General features: G+C 36.0%; 1 protein-coding gene across 2 annotated transcripts in view; it reads right to left on the bottom strand.

Moving 5' to 3' along the window:
• Positions 1-71: 71 nt before the first annotated feature.
• The window catches only part of LOC139938331 (rasGAP-activating-like protein 1), a 46,159-nt gene continuing 21,064 nt past the window's right edge, over positions 72-25,166 (bottom strand). Inside the window, exons 5-20 of one of the 2 annotated variants that reach the window (XM_071933782.1) lie at positions 20,909-21,041; positions 20,132-20,213; positions 19,069-19,301; positions 17,752-17,866; positions 15,761-15,908; positions 14,176-14,350; positions 13,341-13,527; positions 12,719-12,856; positions 12,044-12,182; positions 10,359-10,385; positions 8,504-8,685; positions 7,648-7,785; positions 7,030-7,165; positions 6,387-6,510; positions 4,578-4,696; positions 72-4,304 (exon numbers count right to left, since the gene is read on the bottom strand). In XM_071933782.1, coding sequence (XP_071789883.1) covers positions 4,135-4,304; positions 4,578-4,696; positions 6,387-6,510; positions 7,030-7,165; positions 7,648-7,785; positions 8,504-8,685; positions 10,359-10,385; positions 12,044-12,182; positions 12,719-12,856; positions 13,341-13,527; positions 14,176-14,350; positions 15,761-15,908; positions 17,752-17,866; positions 19,069-19,301; positions 20,132-20,213; positions 20,909-21,041 — 2,246 coding nt within the window. In that variant the 3' untranslated portion in view covers positions 72-4,134. The remainder of the gene's footprint in view (positions 4,305-4,577; positions 4,697-6,386; positions 6,511-7,029; positions 7,166-7,647; positions 7,786-8,503; positions 8,686-10,358; positions 10,386-12,043; positions 12,183-12,718; positions 12,857-13,340; positions 13,528-14,175; positions 14,351-15,760; positions 15,909-17,751; positions 17,867-19,068; positions 19,302-20,131; positions 20,214-20,908; positions 21,042-25,166) is intronic. The other variant, XM_071933784.1, reaches the window with a different exon arrangement.

The following is a 25,166-nucleotide window of genomic DNA, read 5'->3' as shown; positions in this document are numbered from 1 at the left end:
AAATATTTGAGATTCAAACTGCAGGTGGGAACCACACATGTGGATTTAAAACCAAGTTGACTAGTGACACATGTAAGTGTACAACATGTAGTTAATCATCCGTTAGGTAAACAGGTACATGTATGCCCAACAAAAGGTCCATAAATAAGTCAAAATTTATAAACTATTGTTAAAAGGTAAAACAAAAATAACACTAAAAAAGGGTTAGAACAATATTTACATGGTTTATTTCTTCAGTGCAGCATGATGTTTTTACGGTGTTTTTTTTTACAAAGCGAAAGATTCAAAGGTATTTGCATTCCCTGCACAGGACTAGAAGAGGTTAAAATAATAAGATGTTTCTACATTTGAACTTGCCCTGTCTATACATCAGGTGTTTTTCATCACAAACGAGCTTGTATGCTGTTTAGAGAGTAGGGCGGCACAAAGGGGAGTCGAGGGACAAAGTCCTGGTTTCTTCTGGAAGCTTGTCCAAAAATAATACTGGGACCTTATTTGGCACTTTTAAACTCATTATATGGAAGTGTCGACCACTGTTCATTTGGTCACAACAATTCCTGAACACCCTCAACTCCTTTGTGATGAGTAATTACAGTCAAGTGTCAAAAATGAATTATCACCAGGTCTTGAACCTGCAATCTGAACTTGAGTATGATGCACTCAGACCGCTTGGCCATTAAAGACACTGGAAACTATTGGTTATTGTCAAAGACTAGTTTTCTCACTTGGTGTATCTCAACATATGCATAAAATAACAAACCTGTGAAAATTTGAGCTCAATTGGTTGCTGTCAGATGCTTGATTTTGAGACCTTAAATTCTAAATCTGAGGTCTCGAAATCAAATTCGTGGAAAATTACTTCTTTCTCGAAAACTATGTCACGTCAGATTTTCTCACAATGTTGTTTACTATCAACCTCTCCCAATTACTGGTTACCAAGTAAGGTTTTATGCTAATAATTATTTTGAGTAATTACCAATAGTGTCCACTGCCTTTTAGGCATACTATAATTTACACCAAAGTCACACTATAGGTATAGTTCTCTAATATTTATTGGCATGATTAAGACAACACAATGCCAAGGCAAAGAACAAAAGTTCTTGAAATCTCTTCATCTCAAGAACAAAGATCCTTTTGTTATCAACCAAGTATTTTACTGCATTGAGTGTGGTCAGGGTTAACCAGCTTTACAACCAAAAAGAATAATTTACAATACAGAGGCATGCTCTTAATGCAACATGATATATACATCCATATACAGCATGCAAATACTTCTCCGCAATAATAAAATAATATTTATGCAATATATATTAAGAATAGATCTCAGTGTAGTTATATTGGTATCTCATATACATAAATAATATATATTATCCACAAAATATCTTGTAGAAATACAAATCAATTTAAATCAAGGTTTTTATAGAATTTATTGACAAAATAAAATTGTCAGTGCACATTTGTGGAAATATAGCCTAGATTTGACACGTATAATTATCTATTTGAACTCATTTGAATAAATTACAACATCAGACATTTACATTGCAAAATGGCAAGTAGGGCCTAGTCAATACAGCATGACACATGATTTCATAAGACTTAGACCATGAACAGGTAGAAAAGGAGTTTAGTTAAGTTGGGTTGGAATGCTTTCGCTCGAAAACAAGAAAAAAACTAAATAAGATTGTACTGTCTGATTAAATAAGTGCTGACTTACATTTACACATGGTGTAAAGGACTTTCATGCTATTTATTCACCGTTTCAGTGGGGCTTTTTTAAAATGCAAAAACAACTTGAAAATAAAAATAAGTGAATCAGAAATTGGAGGAAGTAGGAAGAAAATCATGTCTGCAAATCATGTCTGACTCCCTAAACATGATTTTGCTTTCATTCAGTGACTGAACCAATCAGTAATTGTTTAAAAAAACTATTTTGACTTTAGATACTTTTGTATTTTAAAGTTACACTTTCCTTTCATTTTGGTGGGGCCATTAAAAAACTTTTACCATCAATTATGAATAGGTGGGCTAGACAGGTGGGAAACTTTATGCAGATTAAATAATGTGCACATCATACCATTTATCCACAGATAAGACTCGTCTTGAAGCGCAGTGCATGAAGTTGAAAGTAAATAAAGTTCAAATAAGATATTTAATTTTTAGAGTAAAAGGTTGTCTAATCCTAATGGAGGAGACACCTCATTTCTTTTTTTAATCCAAAATTAAGTTTATGAGTTATTTTAAACATAGATCGGATCTTTACTTCTTGACTGACTGCAATTAGTTTGAACAATGGACAGAGCTCTCATCATGAGTGTAACCATAGAGTGTCCTTTCGGTGTAACTGTACAACAATGATACATGTAATCGGTTCTTATACAGCGCACATCCTGTAGTGAGATCAGGGCCTATGGCTCTGCTTACCGCCGAATTCTGTGCTTACTATCACGATTCCCCGCTTACTTGCAAGCGCCGAATTTCTGCGCTAGCCTTGTAAGAGTAGAATGCCTAGTATTGTGGAGTATACGCACAGACGCCAAAATTCGGCGCTAACCCGTGAAATAGGCTTGCAGTAAGCACAAAATTCCGTGCTTCTGTAAGCGCACATTCTGTGCTTACGTTAAGCAGAGCCATAAAATTGGGCCCAGGGCTCTTTACATTATTCTCTCTGTTCATCAGGCATAAGTATACTTATACCATTTCTCAAACTTTGTCAAGCAATAGTCATCTTCCAATAACAATATCAATGTCTTATATTGCGCATGCATCTACCAACAAGGTACTCGAGGTGCTTAGTATATACATTTGTACAGAAATATGGGTTAATGAAGTTATGAATTCTGAGACCCTATTACGTAGCACCTTACAAGGTGCTACTGCAAATTCAGCACTTAATCCAAACACAATACTGACTCGGCCCCTGAGGTTCCCATTTTTTATACACCCAGGTAAAGGGAAACAATTATGGTGCCTTGCTTAAGGACAAAGGTGTCATGATTGAGAATCAAACTCGCACTCTGATGATTCAGCCTTCAGGACTTAGGTCTGATGCACTAGATCCCTTGGCCACGACAGCAGGTTTTATTTCACAAGATTGAACATTGTATAAATATATGTAACACCTTTGAATAATTTAGCTTTTCATAATTTTACTTTCATTAAATTTTCAAATAAATTTTTGTTTCTTCAAACAATTGCACTTTTAATTGCACAATTGGTATTCAAAATATATGAAATCTACTGAATTTATTTTCATACATCTCCCCTAATAAATGGTTTTGGTCTCATATATAATATTTACAGATTCATGTCAATGATGGCAAAAATTACTCTATTTATCCCCCCCCCCCATTCCCCCTTGAAAAAAAAGGATGGAAAATAATGCAACTTAATATTGTTTATGTATATCCTCTCCAATAATGTTTGATTTGTTTTGCCATTTCTCATCAGAAAATGCCTTATTTGGAGAAATTCAGAGTTTTGTGTTTCCCTATCAAATTTGGCAATGTGCTGTACAATTTATTTACAATTCCATGTGGAAGGCACCCATTTTACACAAATACTGCCTTGTCATCCATGAAAGCTCATCAAGGTGAAAATTACAGAAACATGCGAAATCAAACTTGTTTATAAAATTAGTTATTCACAAATTACCTCCTCAATACCCAATTCATTTTTAATTGGACCTAGTTAACGCTTTAAATATGGTGTCAGCTATTTATGTGCAAATATATTTCTCTTTACTGTATATTACATAGATACAATTTTTTTTTTAAAGAGCTTATGCATGTTTGGTATTGGGAGACAACTTATTTGCCTTGTGTGTTCCATGCTGAATTTCTTCAAAAACAAAACAAAAACAAAAACAGATGTCAACAGTTTACATTTTAAAGCAAGGTTCAAAACCCCCTCTAACATTTTAAATGCTCAGTACAGAGAGTGCTTCTTTGTAAGAACCTTCATGCCCATCCCCAAATGAAACTCCCTATCCCATTCTAAATGCCTACCTAATTTCCCCCTTTTTATCTTTGTGTTATCTCCTTTGATTCTACTATGTACAAACATCGGAAAATGTTGACAAACTTTGGACGGCCGATTAACATTCAGTATTCTCAGAACTTCACTTTGATTTTTACTTCACTGCATATCTCTTTCTTGTTTTAATTCTTTCTCTCGTTTCTGGAATGCCAAGTGCGCCCTCTCTAGGTCATTGATGACATCCAACAGCGTAGCTGCTGATGCCATTCTAGAGTCATGATATGAAACTGTCTTGTGGCATGGCTTGTGTGCTCTCACTGCTCTGTTCTCTGTAGAAACAAGCAAAGAGATTAAGTCAGCTGATCATAAACATAACTCATTGAAGGAAAACAACTTGTATACCATAATCATAATTAGCAGGTCTGATGCTTTGACTTTGAAAGGGCACGGTCACCAAAAAATCTTGTCCATGGTAAAAGGTACCTCTATGAGGAAATTGTGAGTTTATATTGGATCATTCAGAGGCACCAAGGCAATGACCAGGGCAACAGAAACAATTGAACTGCCTCTGTGAAGTATCAGGTGATATTCTAGACACCAACCTGGGTTGATTCCAGCCGTTGATGAGATAAAATCATCTTCAGTGCCATTCCCAGAGTCTTCCTCTGGCTCACCTCTCACTACGGCACTTCCAGCATCAGACTCCTCAAGATACTTCTTCCTGTAGACAAGAAGTATAAATGTTGATTATTTGAAAGACAAAGTACACAATTTAAATGCAACTGTTGAAAAGTTAACTAGGCCTAACTAGTTTTAGTCTAGTTACAATAATTACTGACCTGATAATCTAGCAAAGAATAGGAGACATTTGTATTTGGAAATTTAAAGCAAATATATTCTAACTAGAAACATCTCTTAAGTACATGATTGGTTGACCAGTTGATCTGTATAGATCAATATGTGAATATGTGTGTTTAAAATTCCCAAACATTAACTTGTTGTTTTCTTGAAAAAGTGACTGCCAAATTTAATCAAATATTCCCAGGTTTAGGATGGTGAGTATATAATGAAAACAATGAAAAGGGAATTCAATAAAATAAAAGAAATATCAAATCCCTATATGTTCAGATCCCAAAAGCTATACATAAAGGTACAATCAAAATACAGATTAAAAAATAATTTTAAAAAAGAAGAGATTTTGATAAAAAAAAGTGCACTGGAAAGAAAGAAAAGTCAATGAAGATTTGTTATTAAACAACAAGCGAAAGAAACAATGGTGATATTATATGAACAAAATGGGACCCTACAGTATACAATAACAATATCACTTCAATGCTTCTTACTCGAAACACAAATAGTAAATGCAGTTCATTAATATTCAATCACATTCATAATGGCAAACAATGAATAACACATTACAAAGTTTATATGCATGATAAAACCTCACAATAAATATAAGCACTTAAAAGCACTTATGCAATGTTACATCAATTTAATAACAGTGTGTTGTGTAAATGCAGTGACATATTATTGTATCATAATTGTAAATAATTATGATGTAAAGCCAGGGTAAGCCACACCCACTTTCTTATAGATTGAAAGTGGGAAAAGTTTACAATGAGAAAAAAACATTGAACAAATAGTAAATGCAGTTCATTAATGTTCAATCACATTCATAATGGCACACAATGAAAAAGAAAGAACACAGTATATGCATGATAAAACACCACAATAAATGTAAGCACTTATGCAATGTTACATCAATTGAATATTAACAATGTGTATTATAATTGCAACATTGACATATTATGGCTGTTTGTAAATGTGATGCAAAGCCAGGGTAAAGGAACAAATAGTAAATGCAGTTCATTAATTTTCAAACACATGCAAAATGGCACACAATGAAAAAGAAATTACACAGTTTTATGCATGATATGAGTCGACAATAAATAAAAGCACTTAGAAGACTTTGGTTGCATACATATATATATTGGTATCCTGTTTGTAAATGTGATGTAAAGCAATGGTTAGCCACACCCACTTTCATTTTATAAAAGGTTGAAAGTGGGAAAGGTTTACAACTATAATAAAAACTTTAAACTTAAAAGCTGCACAGATACATTGTATAAATAAAAACATGGAGCATATTACAATTCACATTACACATAAAACAATTTTAAACTGGGAATTCAGTGAAGAACCTTCACCAAACTGAGCTAGTTTTTCATTGAAAATGTCTTATCAGAGTTCTTAATTGATAAGAAAGGCCTTTAAGTGCTGACGACAAATTAGTGACATTTTTGCAAAGAATTACACACAACAGATACCATGTTTGTAGCATTTACAGCTCAATGTGTGCAAAATATGTCCACTTTTTGTGGCGTATTAAAAGTAGGGTCTTTTAAACTGACCTTAAGATGTCTTTACCGAGCCTGAGTTGGCTATAGATGATCTGTGCCTCTACGTCAGGATCCAGAGGGTCCCTCCAGTCTCCCAGTGTGGCTGCATTATGAGCTCTACTGCATCCAATATAAGCTGCCAATGGTAAATCAATATAATACACAAGGTTTATCTATGGGCCTCTCAAAGGGCGCCTTGCTTTACAAGAGGTATGCAGAGTTATTTAAAATTACAAGAACCATATTACATAGCGCCTTGAAAAGATGCTGTGTTGCAATATGCAGCCAACCATGACAGGAGCATCAGGTCGAGTCCCTTCACTTAATCATACACTTGTAACAGGTTAAACCTTGCATTACGCACACACAGGACCTTCAGCTCGTCAGCCCATCCGAAGGATGAACAAAATATGATTGGCTTTGCTGAATGGAACCCGAACCCACACTCTGATAGTTTTTAAAGTATTTTTATTGCAAGCCGCAAAATTTGAATGAATGTAATTTTCCACTAAAAATCACTGTTGTATCTTCAATTTGAAAGCTGGACATACATTATTTGGCATGTCCCTAACCTACATGTATTCAACACAAACATGTACACTCAATGTGCTTCTAATGAGCCACTAAGAATACTCAGCCTGCCCTTAATACTTACGTGTCCTGCTGGACTGAAGGCAACAAGTCCACTTGGACCCTCGGAAGGCACCAGGGTGGAATGTATTGAGCATCTTAGCATTGGATACACATGTCTTACGGATTGCTGATAACCACTGCTGCTGCTCATTCACATCCTGTATCAAACATATACAAGATATGTTATGATCCCTGGGGGGATTTCACAAAGAGTAAAGACTAGTCCTATATCGAGTTAGGATGAATTACAAGTACTAACTAAGGACTAGCCTAAAGTTTTTAATAACTCCTAAAGAGTCCTATAAAGATTCCTAGGACTAGTCCTAAGTTAGGACCATCTTTGTGAAATTGACTCCTGGCTAGACGACAGTTAATGGTTGTACAGTTTCTGACTGGCACCCCCGAACAAAGATATTGACAAAATAGGGAGACCGCCAACATAGGGCTCTCAGTTGGTAGAGCCTAGGCAATATTAAACGAGAGGCAATTGGTTCAAATCCTGCTCTGTACAATTCTTTGTTCAAACCAAAAGTATTTTTAAATAACCCATATGCAGTAAAATTTTATTCATGTATTTCCCTTCTCCAGAATTTCAGAATTGGGACCATATCTTACATGACTTCAAATGAATTCTGAGTACCTTGGCTTGGAGATACAATGTCTTGAGTTCCCCTTGAGAGTCCTGATATATAATCTGTATGAGGTGATCACATTGGAAGGCAGCTTCATCCACACACTCCACTATACAAACCCACTCAATCAATATAGTATTCCGTACCTTCAAGATAGAGATGGGTACAAGGCAGTGGTTAGTTGCATCCCAAAGAAAATAAGTTCTCAACTGTGTCAACATCTTAGTTTAAAATGCATTCCAACGATAATTAGGACTCCCTAACTTATCAGTATCTTTTTACTAACTGACATCCCTGAACAAAGATATTGACAAATTAGGGATATTGACAAATTAGGGATATTGACAAATTATGGTTAGAAAGCTCAGTTGGTAGGGCACCAGCACACTGATCTGGAGGCTGTACGTTCATGTCCTACTATAGTTACCTTTTCTCTGTTCAACCCAAAGCTTTACTTGTTATCCTTAGCAATTTAGGAATAACATTTTGAGACGTACAGCTAGAATTTATTGGGGGGCTTTTGAAGGCAGTGCTGATGTTGGCAAACCTGTATTAATAATGTTACTTTTCAATATATTTTCACTGTCATTTCTTCCAATCACTTAATTTAGCGCGGGGGGGGGGGGGGACCTAAGGACAGCTTGCAAAAACAAGTCCATCATCAACAAAATATTTTGGTCATTTTAGAAAATTTAGGTTTTCCCTTGATCTTCTGAAAGGAAAAACTAGTAAAGGAATTCATATACTAGCCTATACCATTATCAAACGGTTGTTCATTTAAAGTTTTTTATGTGAAAACAATAAATTCATAAATAGCAAGACCTGCTTTAAGTAGCTTACATATCCGACGCCTAAAAAGCTCACCTGATCCTCAGCATGCTTGGCGTAAGACAGACTATCGTAACTCAGCCAGAAGAAGCGTTTCTTAAAAGTGAATGGAGTGATCATTACAGTCACATCTTCAGCACGCCGCTTCTTCAGAATGCCCTCCTTGATGGTGACGGTGCGGTGGAAGATGCTCCGTTTCTGGGCCTCTCTGTTTGGGACTGCAGGGGGGTTAAGAAGAGAGGTTAATAAGTGGTGTTAAAAACAAGAAGTTATTCTGAAAAGTAAACTTGCAGGTACAATCATGTGTAAAATATCTTTTGGGAGGAGTGTTGGCTTTGAGAAGAGCCGGTTTGGTCTCAACGTTTCTTGCTTACTGTTGGTGGAAGCATCTGTGCTTTATAAGCATAATTATCAGATAGTGCAGAAATTTGGGGTCAACCTAGTAAACAGAAAAATTGTGACTGTAAAGGCAAAATTACTCAGTAAGGGGCACCATGAAATTAGGTCCAGGACTTATTGATAAGCTGATGAAATAATCAGGCTATCTCTAATTAAAGTATACTCTGCTCATAACAAACTTGAGTATTGCAAAAATGCAATAACAGTATTTTTTCACTGAGCAATAAACAGCTGGCATTTTCGCATTTGAAGGCCTACATCAAAGGATTTACTTTTCATCCCAGCACAAAGAACTTCCACTGCGATGAAAAAAACCACGGTCCATCCACAAAACTTTTAATTACATCTCCTTGAAGAAAAATCAACCCAGAACAATATTGGCTTTCCAATACCACCATGACCTTTAAGTTATTGGTCTATGATCAGAGATGCAATCTGTTATGTACATATTGATTTCATCTGGGATTTGTATTGAATTTGTGTGTGATCGTTAACCATTGATCTTAAGGATTTGTATCATCTCTTGAGAGTCAGCAGGGGGGCTATTCTTTGAAATGTCATCGGGGTGAATTCATTTATTATACCGAAAATATATCCCACTGCAAACAGCATTAAGTCAGAGAATCAATTTCAGAATACATTGTGATTCCCCTTACTGATTCTATTAGAACACAAGTCACAAACATTGTCTCAACAAAAACAATCATACATTTTGAACTGTGTTTTGTTTGGTTTTGCCCACCGGATTTGTATAAAGATGTTTTGAACTTTTCTTTCCAAGGTAAAGTAGCTAGAGTGAAGCCTTGGTATTTAAAGTGTTTTTTGATTTCAAATGTTTATGCTGTTCCTGCTTTAAAGTAAAGGTGATACCTCTGGGAAATACATATCCGTACTTTATAAGAAAATTAGGAATGTTCCTTCCCACAACCCAGGGGTGCACAACTTGGGGGATATAGGTAACTACAGAAAGCAGCTGCTGTACGCACATTCCGCTATCTGCCTCACCATACATGGGGCTTTTACATGACCACCAAAACTACAATGCATAGAAACTTGAATGCCAGTTTGTAAAACTGACGATGCCAGTTGTGTAAGAATGTTGTTCGTTATTGTGTATTCCAAAGCAAACTGGTTAAATCTTGACAACTATTCGGAATGAATTCAACCTTTCTGGAAGCAATGTTAGTCTTTTGTCCAAAAGATGGATGTTGAGATTGCCTCCCAAAAGAAGGCAATACAAAAAAAGACTCTGGACACCAAGGCATAATCATAAACACCCCTCAGCTTAACGTTGATGAATGATAATAAAGTTTTGTAGGAGATTTGAAAAACAAATCTGTAGAACCACAATTTCAAGACAAAACCTAAGCAGTAAAAGGTTTTAACAGCTAACAATAAACAACCATTGATTAACACATTCACTTTCATTTATTTAACAAATGCAACATTCAATAGTGTGTTTTTGAGAAGACATTAAATCATGCATAAATACCTGATAAAGCAAACTCATGCGTGGAACCTGTATGTCGAATGTAAAACAATGGGGGAAATGAAGCAAAATGATAAAAACAATGACATGTGTGGGCGAGAAAGCGATGACCACAAAATACAAAATAAATACATATTCAGTGGATATTAAAATAAAAAGGCAGGAACAACAATGGGCACAGAGCTTCAAATAACATTGCCAAAAATACAAGGGCAATCGAAGAGTTAAAAAGTATGTTGCCACCTTTTTGTAGTATCTCAAATCGTCACTTTCAAAAAGAGCCACTAATGTCAAAAGGCATGATTGAGATTTACATTTTACACTGTGCTCAGCTTACAACTGCAATTCTGCAGTACTAAAGCCACGCAGTTGAAAAAACTCTGATATGATTCTGTAAAAGTTTAACCACTGTATTGACTAATTTCTCTCTAAGTGTTGGCTCATTGCCATTAGTAATCAGTCAAAGTTGTCTCTTTATGAAACCTTAACAGTGGGATGACCTACTTCTTCATTCATCTGAATAACGTGCTTTTACACAAAAAGGCTGGGTATATTATGTGATCACGCGTACAATACATTAAGGAAATAAGTGGCTCTTTGTGACAATCGGGTAAAAACTGACAAACATCTACGCACTTCTATTGCAATGCATCTGCTGAAATGTGTGACTCTGTGTGACAACGCCAAATTCAATTTCCTGTATTGATCAGTAGTTCTTCTTTTTTATGATGAATCTGGCTATTTGTTAAAATGGTCACAAAATGAAGTAATGCCATCGTTTCAAAACCAAAGTTGTACCTGCCTTTTAATACATTTAAAAAATGACATTATCAATTTCACTGTACTCAGTACTTTATATAAAAATAAATATACTACTTTTTATAGTACAAAACACACTTCATGCTTGATAAAAAGAAGTCATACAATCATGCAGCAGATTGCACACAAAACCAATCAGTTTCTAATAACTGTCATGAAAACAGGCAAGCCATGTTACAAAAATACTCTCTAAACAAAAAGTTCAAATATTTCACATACAATATACAAAACGTATAACATGCTTGACTGTGGTCATGAAGACTGGCCAGAAGATGAAAAAGGGTAAATTTTCCTTGATTCAAAGATGAGGTAGTGGCCAAATTAAAAAATAAACAATTGGGAGTTCATTGTTGGTCATATCACAGTTGCTTTCAATTACTGCTAGAAATACTGATAACTCCTTGGATGAAGACAAACCAATCAGGTATTAATTATAGCCTATGATATGGTAAAGCAAAAGAATGGTAGAAACAACAAAAATTATGATACAAAATCTCATTGGTTTTTCATCCAAGCCTCTGGGGTTCATTATGATTTGATGGTAACAAAATTAATTGCTATGACTTTTGGTAGCATGTATTCAATGTACGTATTGTATGTACAGTGTATTTCAATGAAAGATGTCAACAAAATATGACCAGATTGGGTTGAGCATGCAGGGCCCAATTTCATATAGCTGCTTAAGCACAAAAAGTAGCTAAGCATAGCATTATGATGCTTACCAGCTTCAGGTTACCTCCCAAAATACCATGTCACATGTACAATTTGTCATTGGTATCCTGCTCATTTCTGCTAAGCAGGAAATTGTTAAGCAAGTTTTCTGCGTAAGCAGCACTATGAAATTGGCCAATGATTGGAGAAAGACTTACTCTCCGTCTCGTCAATATCAAGAAGGGTGTCAAGGAAGTCCTTGATACGAACCACACTGTCTTGGATGAGAGGACCCAGTGGCTGCATCCAGTGCTCTTTACCAATCTTCATACCAAGGTTACCAATGGTCTGGATTGCCTGTTATAATGTAAACAACAATCTGAATTAAATACTCATCAATATCGTTTGTACACCAGTATTTTCCGAGCCAAAACCCCTGCTTACTTTCAGTTTTATAGGATAGCCCTCACATTTGTTTCATAATAAACACTATCTCACTAAAACAAGAAATCAAAAAGAACATTTGGTGTCATCCCTGTCATCAAGTATATCCAGAGATACCACCATTGAAATCCGAAAAAAGAGTAGCACCTCAGGCACTTAGGCTCAGGTCAGTTATATAACTCATTCCAGGCGTAATAAGAAGAAAATGGCAACATTCATGATATAAACTTATATTTTCAGCAAAAATATGCTTATGCAAAACTACTTAGAGGCTGAACAATTATCAATTTGAAGCTTGATTTAATTGCACTGCATTCCAAATGTTCCACTACCAAGTTACATTACTCTCATCATCACCTTTATCAAAGAAAACTGCTTTGCCCTTACAAGAATAGACCTGCTTTTGTTCAAGACCCACAAACAAAACTTTTTTCAAAGAACTTGTTTACCTTAGCGAGAAGTGTCAATGTCCGGCCAACATACTTATCGGGATGATGATCCCTAAGGAAGAACAGCTTAGGTGAAAGGATTGCTGGAGCAAAGAACCGTAGGAAGAGAAATCCACTCAGACAAACATATTTGCAATCCTGAAATAAATCAATAGGTGGGTTGTTCTTTGTTAAAACAGAGTCTGGGCTAACCTGATGCCTGCTCCGAGTTTAAACAGTGGAGGGGGAATCCAAACACTCCATTTGTAAAGAAGTAGGTGTTTATCCAGCCATAGTAATAAAGATGCGACAATTATATAATAAACAAAGATTCCATTACAATTGCTATGTTTTTAACAATTTTATTCAATGCAGTTGTAGCTCTGTTTTACCCACCTGGGCCCATTTTTGAGGGTTTACTTACCATACATTTCTGCACTTACTGACCACTGTAGACCTTTGATTTTAAGGGCTGTATGTGCATAGAACTCTGAGGTAAAAAAATGCCATGACATTCAGTCATGATTCAGGACAAAGATCTTGATTTTTTACTTTTGATAACCTGCCTTCTGTGTCTGGCCTGTGGTCCAAATCCACATTTAGACCTCCATCCTAACTTCACTGATAAACATCTGACACTTACTGTATCATTATCAGGAAATTTCTCCTCAACCCTGTGTCTTAGTTGTTTGAGAGCCATCCTCAAGATTGGTGGGCAACGGTCCATGGATTCCAAGATGCAGTTAACGATTGCAGCCAGGTAGGTTGTCAGTATTGAAGCGCTGTGCTCAAGGAGGTAACCTTCAGAGCGGTTCTTCATGCTTACTCTCCTACAAGAATAACAAAAGTGTACCTTTTTCAACCACACACTGCTTCAATGTAGCTAATATCACAAGGAAATTGCGACTGATTTTGCTAGTTTTTATGATTTCTACTTAATAACTTCAATAAGTTGCTATGAGCTTTTTGAAGATAAAAGAAAAACAATTATGTCTGAGCAGAAAGAGGTTAAGGTCCATTCTTGTATCTTATGAAACCAAGGAACCCTAACATAAGCCTTGAACTTTAACTTGACACCTGAAAATGTTTGCGAATAGTAGATGAGAAGGAAGTTCAGTTAATATTTAAACTCCGACTATAAATTCTCATATTGAATTACTTTCCCAAGTATGGAATAAACGTCACATTGAATTGCATTAAATTGGATCAGCCAAGGACTAAAAGACAGTCCACTTGCAAGCATCCAAAGTGAGGTGGGAGTCAAACTGGGGTTAACAGAGAGGGAGGCGGGCAAGAAAGGCAAACCTGATCCCCAAATACCTCATACTTCTAATACTTCAGTTTTACATGTGGGAGGAAACTGCAAATGGAATCAAGTAAGGACAAAAACACCAATCCACTTGCAAGTCTCCGGTCCGAAGTGGGAGTTGAACCATGTTCAACAGAGATGGGAAAGAAGAAAGCTGATCCCCACATACCTTCTGATGCTGCCAACTTTACAGGGATCCAGCTCTACGTGCTTCTTCTCTTCAAAGATGGTATCCACGATGGGCTGAAGGGTCTCCAAGAGGTAAGGCATACCCACTAACTTCATGAACTGATCAAAACACTTAGTGGCCAAGGAATTACCTCGGAACAATGTGTTGATATCAGCTGAAAAGGAAAAGGGTGAAATGTGATTCAATAAAAAGTGGTGGATTTAAAAGTTTGTATGGCAGAGATACAAACTAGATTGGTTAAAAAACACAGTGTACGTATAGTACATACAAAATTTCTCTAATAGTTCTGGTGGTTTTAATAAGATTTTTTTTTTAGAACCACCAAAACTCATAGAGACAGATTTTTCATTTACATGGGTTTAACTTTAAAAGAGGTGGGTGGGGGAATCGTCATTAAGACTGCTTCTCACCCCCCCCCCCAACAAAAAAAAAAAACAGTTAAAAATCAAATAAAGTTACTATAGAAAAAGTATAGGTTTGATTTAAAATTGTACACAGTAGTCTGTGCAATAACACAATATATATTAAATGTCATATCATTTTTGAAGGCAATATGTGACATAGTACTCTATAACCTGCAAAGAGAAAACAAATCATCTGATGAAAGATCACAAAATATGAAAAGATTGCCAGCACAAAAACATCAACTCATAATGCAATGATATTTGAATATATTCACAATTTCAAACATACATTTGTTCAACAATGAAAATGACTTAGAAGATTGCAAAATATACAATAATGGTACAACGAAAAAATACACTTGTATATGAAAACAATGAATAGATGCATACATAATTAATGCAGAGGGGGAAATGTACATCTTAGTAGATTGCAAAATATACATAATGGTACAACAACAAAATACACTTGTATATGAAAACAATGAATAGATGCATACATAATTAATGCAGAAGAGGAAATGTACATCAATGAAATAAATGATATTCACAATGCAGTTGCAATAAAACAATTTCCCATTAACCATAAAGGTTAACATGATTGTTCATGGTACAAAATAAAATGTACACTTCTAAACATTATCAATATACACATTAGCAAGAAAATTTACAAAATATATTTAGACATTAAATAAACAATGCAATAGATCAATACACGGGTAATGCAGAGGAGGAAATGCATATAATAGGAATTAAATACATGATATTCACCATGCAATGATAATAAAACCATTTCTCATACAAGATAGCACAACATATAAAAAGATAACAATATAAGTTTACATTGGACATTTTGCAAAGAATAAATGAAATCAAGAGCAGATAGCATGTCTTCCCTGTGATTTATAAATCCCTTTTTGAAAGATGTACGTTTTTATATAATGTATGAGAAGTCCATGCAAAAGGCTTATTCTTCACAATATTAATAATAGTGTTTTAAAAAGTACATGTAACAGGAATATTTCCCGGCCAAATTGCATTACATTGCATTAGTTGAATTTGTTGCAACAATTCAATTTACTTTGCATTTATTTGAACCAGGAGGATGAAATGAGTTTTAGGCAAGTTTTTGACAGAATGCAAACAGTTCTGATACAACTTACTTGTTTGTTGAAGGTCCTGTTGTATTAAAACATCTAGGAAAGGTAGGATCATCCCCTGACCTAAGAAAATCTTATCCAATGTTGTGGCAATCTCTAACCGGTCAAGGGTCATGACCTCTTCGAGCATGGTGAGAGGGGTCGAGCGATACTGTTGAATAAGAGGAAAGAAATTTAGTTGGAAAAGAGAACAGAAGTACCATTTTGATTTTTGTTTAAAGAGTAACTTGTCATATAGGGTAAAACCGTCATTCAAGACTACCAAAGACAAAGCCCAAAGCCGAGTTTAACAAAGCTGTTAAGCAGAAAATAGTCCTTCTTTTAAGCAACAGGGTCCCCTTCTCAGTACATGTTTATGAGTTGAAAAATAGTATTTGCTTTTGCAAACTGCTTACCAACCAAAAGGAACAATGCTAAAAATGAAAACAAACACTTTGTGAGGCTGAGATTTCGACCCCAGTATTTCTGAAAGGCTAAAATGAGCCTTCAAGAAAGATTCTGCTTGGGTTGAGACATCAGGCCACTAATTTATTTTTCAGCATATGAGTTTCTACAGGAAATTACAACAGAGATTTCCCCTTCACAGTTTTCAGCCACAGCCTTGGAATTGAAAGCTTGAGTAGATATAAATAGGAACAAGGGCTATACACCGTCCATACTTCAAACTGAAATGTCTTTTCCGCTTTTGCATGTAAGGTCAAGTTACCCCCAATGGAGCTCCCCCACTCAAACTTAAGATTTTCTCAATTTCAGTCCCTTGTAGTACCTCTTTTGTCGCTATCCTCTCAAGGAACCCTTGGGAGACTTAACAAGTTTTCCTGTCTTTGAATTTGAAGACATTTGTCACAAAGCAAAAACCATGAACAGGAGCATTCAATTTTGTGAAAGTTAGTGCACAAACGTGTTTAGATTAATTCCTCATTTCCACTGATTTCTTTTTAGTATTTTCCACACAAGTTATCAGATATAAAGCTTCATGTTGGCCTACTGTGTAAGTATTAAAAATATTAAAAAATACTAAACGGATTTCACAAATAGAAAATGTGAACCTTCCCAATATGCTTTCGGATTTGCAAATAAAGGAAATGTTTAGGAATGGTTATTCTCTGCTGATTGTTATATTACATGACAATACTGCACAATGAGATTTCAATAGTGTTTCGGTTTCTAGGTCAAGCTTATACGATGGAATAATCCTGAATAACACTTGAAAAATATCCAATACCACTTGAGGTGTATGGTACAGGTACTTAAAAGTGAAATGGATCTTATGTAATCAAAACTGTGTGCATAAACACAACCAGTGGGTGAAATGGCACTACTGTGTCTGATTGCACAGCATTATATGTGCAAGCTCACAAGTGTTGACATAATCCACCAACTGCATGCAAGAAGCATGGCGGTAGTTCCAGACAAACTGATGGAATTTCATTGGCTTAAAATTCAATACACTGGTTTAAGATACATTTTAGCTCTATCTATCAAAGCATAGAGTATTGGATTTAAAGGCATCTTATAGATGTATTCAAACGCACTAGAGACACAGCACCATATAGCCTGTGAAAGGGCCCAATTTTAAAAGCCTGTAAGCACAAAAACTTCCTATGTACAGAAAACAGGCTAGATTCATGAAGAGCACATTGTTGCCTGTAAAAGTGCTTCCTGATACCTGAGACCCTAGCGTTTCTTCTAAAGTTCCAATGTAAAACGACCTAATTTTCAGCTTTGAAAGGGCAATGGTTTTCATTTTGCTCAATGAGCACTTTAATTATAAATAAATTGAAAGGGTGTTTTAGGGTATTATCTTTGTTTTCATTGTTTGATTTTAATCAAACCTTGTTGGGAATTTATTGACATGGAATCCCACACTTTCACAGATCCAGCATTCGAATACACACAAGACTTACACAGTATATTAAAGGGGTACAAGCGAAAGAACAGAAAGATGGGGGCCATTTAACTTAGTAATAAGCAGGTGGATTTGGTTTCCTTACCACTGTATCCTGTACAGACTCAACCAGCAGGTCAACTAACGGTTGGTAATACTGGGATGGCAAGATCCTCTCTTCACTGTAGCGAGCACGTACACGTATGGAACCAAGACTTTTACTGTAAAAAGAAGATGGGAATGAAAACTGAAGCAAAGGTGTCACAGTCTAAATTATAAGAGCAATTGTTAGGCCTACGGCAAGGGGAAGGCAGAGCTTGCGACAGCTGAAATATATCGAGCATTAAATGGGATGAAGTTGTTTACAGGTTAGTTTTAATTCTGAGAATGGTCTACATACAACAGATGTCATCTTTCTTCTAGGGGCCTTTCTCAAACCTCAGGCTCCGCACGCTGTGTCTGCAGCTCAGCCGTAACCTGCATTTTGGAGCAGCACATATTACACAAACATCAGCACACGGAGCCTGGAGCCTGAGCCAGAGCCCATGCAAGCAGAGGTTTGAGAAAGGCACTAGGACTCAATGAGATTAAATACAGTTTATATGCAAAGGTTCAATGATCACTTGATAGTATACAAATATTGACTGCTTCGAGTGCTATGGTTAAAACTATGACTCCCGAGGTGATCCCCGGAGCGTTCTATTTTCCCGAGGCGAAGCCGAGGGAAAATAGAACGCTCCGGGGATCACCGAGGGAGTCATAGTTTTTAACCATTGCACGAGTAAAAGCAGTCAATATTAGTTTTATAACACCCCAAACATTTCTAAATACTGTACTATTATTATTAAGTTACAGACCTGAATGCTACAATCCACGGACGACGCGAATACAGATTGCAAACACTTTTACTTACTGTGTTGCATGTAGTGTCGTGTAATCCGAAAGCGTTACAGACTATTAATTTATCATCCTCGTACACGCAACGGACGTCTGGGTACTGCACGCCGTGTGCTAGTCTGTCGGACTAGCGCACGGCGCCGTGTGCTAGTCTTCGGACTAGCGCATGGCAAACCGACGCACTATCACACGGCCGTCGTCTAGCAAAACTAAGACATGTCATGTGACGCGCTCTAAACCAATGAGCAGGCAGAATACTTGCAAGGGGTGTTATAATAGCTAGTAATACAACACTTTAGGAGTCACAGTGTATAGGAATGTTGAGAAAACTTGGTATCAAGTATATTTTTATAGAAGGTGTGGATCAAAAGGCAATGAGATTTATTGTACTGTACATAGACAAGGTTCTGTCATCCCTATTGTACATGTACCTGCCCATTTAGAACAATTTCTTCACCCTGAATCCCATTAGGTAAAGATAATAGAAAGCCTTGGGGACCCTCAAGAAGTGTTAAGTGCTTAGTACCTTGATTCCAAATCTCTCTCTTTCTCTTCCCTTGGATTGAGTCTCAGCCACTGCCTGATTGTCTTCCCAGCAGTGAGCTCAGAGACGTTGACCGAAGCACGTCCCATGAAGTCATCGTTGCCGACACGGTCCCAATCCCACACAGTGATATCAACAATTTCACCCTCGGTTGACTCGGGTAATGTCAGAGTAAATGTCTCTTGCCATTTGGGGAACCGGGTCTTCTTGATTGTCTATAAATGGACAGAGGAAAAGATAAGAATAATCATTCTGACTCACAGTGCTAGAAAGGCACTGGACACTCTTAGTTACTTAAATTAACTTTTAGCATAAAAACTAACTTGGTAACAAGTAATGGAGACCTGTTGATAGTATAACACATTGTGAGAAACGGCTCCCTCTGGAGTAGCATAGTTTTTGAGAAAGAGCTAATTTCTCACTCAATTAATAAAATAAAGCCTTTTATTCGGCATCTGAAAGCACACAAACTTGTGTTTTTTCCTTTCATTATTCTCTTGCAACTTTAATAGCCAATTGAGTCCAACTTTTCCCAGATTTTTTATTTTATGCATTTTGTGATGTACACAAAGTGAGAAAACTGGTCTTTGACAATTACCAAACATGTCCAGCGCCTTTAAGAAGTCCATTCCTGAAGGGTCAATGTTTTCCATTTTTCATGGCTGTTGGGAGCTCCCATTAAAACTGTAATTATTTTTCATGACATTTTATAAAAATTGTATTGCTTGAAAGCCAAAATCAAATAAAAAACTGACACTGTTTCTTCATGCTGTCCCATAAGTTGTCTAAAAAGAGGAAATATTTAAAAAAGCAGTGTCACTTTAAAATCATCTTCAGCAAATAAGAAAAATATAGAAAGCTCTTCAAGTACGCTGGCTGGATTCCCAAACACTCATACGGACTGATCATCTAAGACACATGTAATTCAAAATGGATTTTGCAACACATACTATATGAGTTATGTGATGGGAATTTGCAATTTACACATAAAAACAAGCAAAATATGAAGAAAAAATATAACATTGAAATTCAAGGGTGTCCTTACCCGTGTGTCAAATTTCTGCTCGGCAAAAGTTAATCTTGCAAAAGGATCTGAAGAGCCTGTCTTATCTTTGACAGCCAAGTCCCTTATGAAAAGAAAACAAAATTGTTTTTTTAATCGAATAGAGTGAAAAGGGAAATTCTTGTTATTAAAACTGGGCTAGCCCAAGGCAATGCTATACAGAACTTGACCATGGGACCTTGGGTGGGGAAAAAATGATTGCTTTTCTTGCTTTTGAAAAAGTAATCCTCCTTTTAAAAGCATGGGTGTTTATTAATGTGTCTTTTAAACAAGATATGATGTGTAAACTAAGTGGTTGAATTTACACAAATTCTGCCAAAAAGAAAAGCAAAGTTACAAACTCTAGTTTGAGTAAATAAGACTGATAATAAGTGGTTTAACATTTTTCTTGTGTTGATTTTTTACCAGGAGACATAATTTGTTTCCCAGCCCCTTGATTGAATTATACATGTTTACCCAGTACATGTTCTGTTTAATCTGCAAAACAAGTCACTTTGAATTATAACAAAATATTTCAAAAGACAATGCCACAACCCTCCACTTGGCAGATGTATCACCAATCCTGCTGAATAATATTTCAGGTCCAGAGGGCGCTACAAGTACATGTACATCTGGACACAAAGCTTGACAGATATACAATAGAGCCAAATGTCAAGTGTTGTTGGAACAGAATCACAGGAGAAAAAAGAGTAAACAAGTCAAACAGCACAAAGACAGCAACTGTTCTAAGTGGGCGTCTTGTTTGACGTCATGTCTTACCGTGCCTCTAGTAGTTGTATCTTCAGTATTTTGTGTCCTCCATCTACCTCTGAGATTGTAGCTTCTATGTGTATCTCCCCCTGAACCTCTGTGTCTCTGTCCACCTTTACAAGTTGGAGCCATTTCTCTATTCCTGTTTATTAGAGGATAGACAATCGGACAATTTAGTCAAGAGACTACACAGGATGTGTGTGTGGGCGGCAAGAAGTTCACAATGAGAATGCACTCAGATTACACTAAAAAGAAGCGCTAAAAGTACTTAATGAAGATGGTGAATAATAAAGACATTGTCATAAATAAACATGTACAGTATGCAGTGAATAATGCCATACATTTCAACTTAAATTTCACATTTTATAACACTAGAGATTGGCACAAATACCCAACGCTAAAATCAGGCACTTCCTAGAACTAGTGAAATTATTTTGAAAGCATAGACAGTTGAAAAATCAGCGTTGAAGCTGCTTTTTATCAATTCTACATGTTGATAAATATTATGTACAGGACTAATTATAGATGTTTTTTGATCATTTAAATTTAAGTGAAATTGAAAACATTACATCATTCATTTTTCTTCCAGCGGTCCTCTTCTTTACTTTCAGAAACCTTTCTAAAGGGTATACCACATCCAGCACAGCTGACTATTTGGGGCTCTAAGACAACAAGTTTGTAGACCATGTATCCTATTTACAAAAGGACCACAGAGCCAGGACTTGCAGATACACTTTGTAAACAGCTCAATATGAGCAAACGTCACCTACATTATTTTTTTGAGATTGCACTTTATGCTTTGTCATTAATATAGAGACAGGAAATGAACTTCAAATTTGTGGCATGGTTGTTTTGATAATAAAAGTAAAACTCTCATTTATGACCAGTGTCTCTTGCTAATTGTTATGAAACGCCCAAGGACTGCACAAGGTCACTATTTTGCAAACAAGGTGACATAGCATAAATTATTTTCATTCTATTACCATTCACCAAACAGACTTTGTACTATTTTTTCTATATAATTAGATTTTATTATACAAGCAATGCACTTTGCAGAAATTTTTGTATTTGAATTTGCATTTCTCAAGTACGAAATCTGGAATTCTGATTTTTTGATGCATATTGTATTAACTTTGCCATTGAAAGTGTTAAATGATGAAAGGTCATTTTCATTTTTAATACATAAATCAAAAGACAAAATTAGCATCGAGTTGAATTAAAAAGTCCTTAATCAGGGTCAATATCAGATGAACTATTTGTGAGTGTTTTTTAAAGACCAGTGAAAAAAAAAAACCAGCAGAAATCAGCTGATCAGCTGAGACGATACATGCCTGTACGATTTGACGTTCTTTTGGATCAATCACCAAGATAAACGTTTCCACTTGAATAACACACAACACTTAGGTCATTTCTACAGCCCTTATTTTAGAGTAGCTTAGCTACTGATATAATCCTCAACCATGTGTCCTTCAGCAAATATTAGCCGTCTTTGCGATATGATCCGAGATCAAGTGCAGTGGATGGGTAAGGGCAACAGGCAATGCTTCATTTGTGTAGTTCTGTTGTTGAAAGCTGTATATGGTTTTAAATACTGAAATATATATATAAAGCCTTGTTCTTGGCACAGCAAGAAGCTTGTTGAAAGGAATGTACATCATTGGTATTTTGAAAGAGGAATAGATACATGTAACTCCAAACAAAGAACCTGTGAAAGTTTCATGTTTTTATATGTTTCATATGTTGTTTTTATGTATTAAGGGTAGCTGGTTTTGTTTAGGTTTTACCGTTTATTTCTCTCAAAAGTCCCTGCTAACTTTCCTAAACAGTTCATGGGTCTATTTTACAAAAAGTTAGGACTAGTCCTACATGTAGGAGATGTAGTCCTAAGCTCGAGATCAGACTAGTCTTAACTCTTTGTGAAATCCAACCCAGTTCAGCCACAGACTTCTTTCAGAATCAGCAAAAGAGCATGCACAATTCTAGGAACATTTGAGTCTCTTGAGAATCTCCGAGGACTCTGAACATTATCCACACTGGACAAAACAAATCTCTTTGATCCCTCCTGCTGAATTTGTGAGTATGATTTCTCAATATTTTCTGATGTTGTTGTTTTTGCCTCAATGCTTCACTCTGATTAGCAGTTCAACCTCCTCCCATCAGTTCTAGAAATCTCTCATATGGGACCCCCTTACCAAGGTTTTAGCCAGACTAGTTTTAGTAGTGGGCGCTATAAATCATTTTTTTTTAAAGTCCACCAAGGGTGAGCAGATCGACAAAACTATTAATCTTTATTTATAGGGCCATTATTGCTGAAGTGCAAGCTTCAGGCATGATGCCAGGTTTCAAAACCATTCATGTTATTGGGCCTTGCAATAAGTTGAGTGGCATTTTGACATTACATGTGTACATTTTTATGTAGATACTCCTTATCACTAATTGCTGTGTCTCAGATCAATGCACAGTGGAGAATAGACAATGTATTTTGATAGGGGAACCCTGTTCTGGGTGGCACAATGTGTTTTTCTCAGAGTGCTGGGCAAAAATTTTGAGTTTGGGGCAGGACGGCCCAGCGCCGCCCATCGTGTCGACAACACTACCCCTTACCCTTTAAAAATTGATCAAAAAAAAACATAGGGATGAAGATACATGCACTACATGTTTACTAACCAATGTATGTTATTGAGGTGTCAACATTTTAGCTGCATTTCAAATTGGCAACAAACTTTGCCACTTTGGTACTATGATTAATTTATCATTCCTTAAGTGGTAAATTAATCAAATTGACACTCTGTATACTCTTCTGGGGAAACATTCCTTCTAAGTTGGGTTACTGTAGTAGGTTCAGGCAAACCCAACTTAAAAGTACATGCCTTGGGGCATAACAATATAATTTAGAATACAGTTTTGGTGATGGTCCTTTAACCTTAAAACTGACAATGTAAATATGATAAAATGCAAGCAGGTGATGGGCCTGAGGAATATTGCTGAAATGCAATTTTGACAATAAAATGAACAACATACAAAATAAAACATTTTATAAAAAATGATTCTTTACATGCATGCGTCTGTTAACAAATTGCAAATTTGGATGAAGTTTTATTAAATAGATGGAAGTTTGCATCAGGGATATTAATTTTGGTTTTACCCATATATACCGATGTGTGTTAGCACTGGTACTTTTTTTCACAGAGCTCGGGAAAGTACTGAGTATACAGTGCTAACACACAACATCGTATTTATATGGGTAAAACCAAAATTAATAAATTTTATTTATTTTTTGTTTATTGAATTTTTTTAATTTCCTCAGAAGGTAATCTTCATCCAGAAGGGGATTTATATAGGCCCAAGGCGCTGAGAACCAATTTCATAAGCGCTGGATTTTACTACAAAGTATTGAGGTTTTCTGTAAGCCTTGAAATACCAAAAGTCAAAAAAAAGAACCTTTATAATAAACAAAAAATACAACTTCTTGTCTGTGTGCGTGAGAACTTTCTCTGTTGTATTTTTATAGGCATTTGATTTTTCTGTAGGCCTTAAATTTTTCCCTAGGTAGGGTGCACATAAGATAATCTGGATTCTGCAATGACGCTTTGGAAGCGTGTATTACTTCCAATCTACCCCTTAGAAACAACAGCATCCTGTAACAATTCTGGGAACTTCCATATCATTGGGTGTTCACATTCTAGGAAGGCAGCATATGGTTACATACTAGTTTAGTCTCCAGGTGTTGCAAAATGTAATTTGATTTACATGAGCAGAACACAAGAGCACTTGTACAATTACTAGTAAAGCATCTATAATAATAGCACAACATTTTGTCCAAGGATACAATTACATGTGAACCATAACAAAAATAAAACAAAAGCACAACACAAATAACCAAATTAGACGAGTAGTAAATAGTAAAATAAATACTGCTGCACATTTTCAGAAATGTGACCACTGTAGCCTATTTGCTGAAATTTTAACTATTTGGTAGCATTGTGTGTTTATTTCAATTTGGATGTTGGGAATTAACTATTTTTTCTATAAATAACAATGACACTTCCAAATAAGTGTTTGCATAGACTTCCAACATCTCTTTAATTTTGATCAAAGGTTTGAGGAAATTTTCTTCCTCTTTTCCAGAACCAGAAGAGTAAATATCTTTGAAGGAACACCTGCCCAACAGGAAGAACGGCTTTGGAAAATCATTATGTGTGTCATTATAATTTTTCCACAGAAGTGAGTTAAACTAGAGTACAATTTTTCCACTGTGAGTGAATGT

Source organism: Asterias amurensis, chromosome 6, assembly GCF_032118995.1.
Source record: "Asterias amurensis chromosome 6, ASM3211899v1".
NCBI classification, from domain to species: domain Eukaryota; kingdom Metazoa; phylum Echinodermata; class Asteroidea; order Forcipulatida; family Asteriidae; genus Asterias; species Asterias amurensis.
The sequence above is the reverse complement of the archived record's forward strand: the minus strand, read 5'-3'. Positions and strand labels throughout refer to the sequence as shown.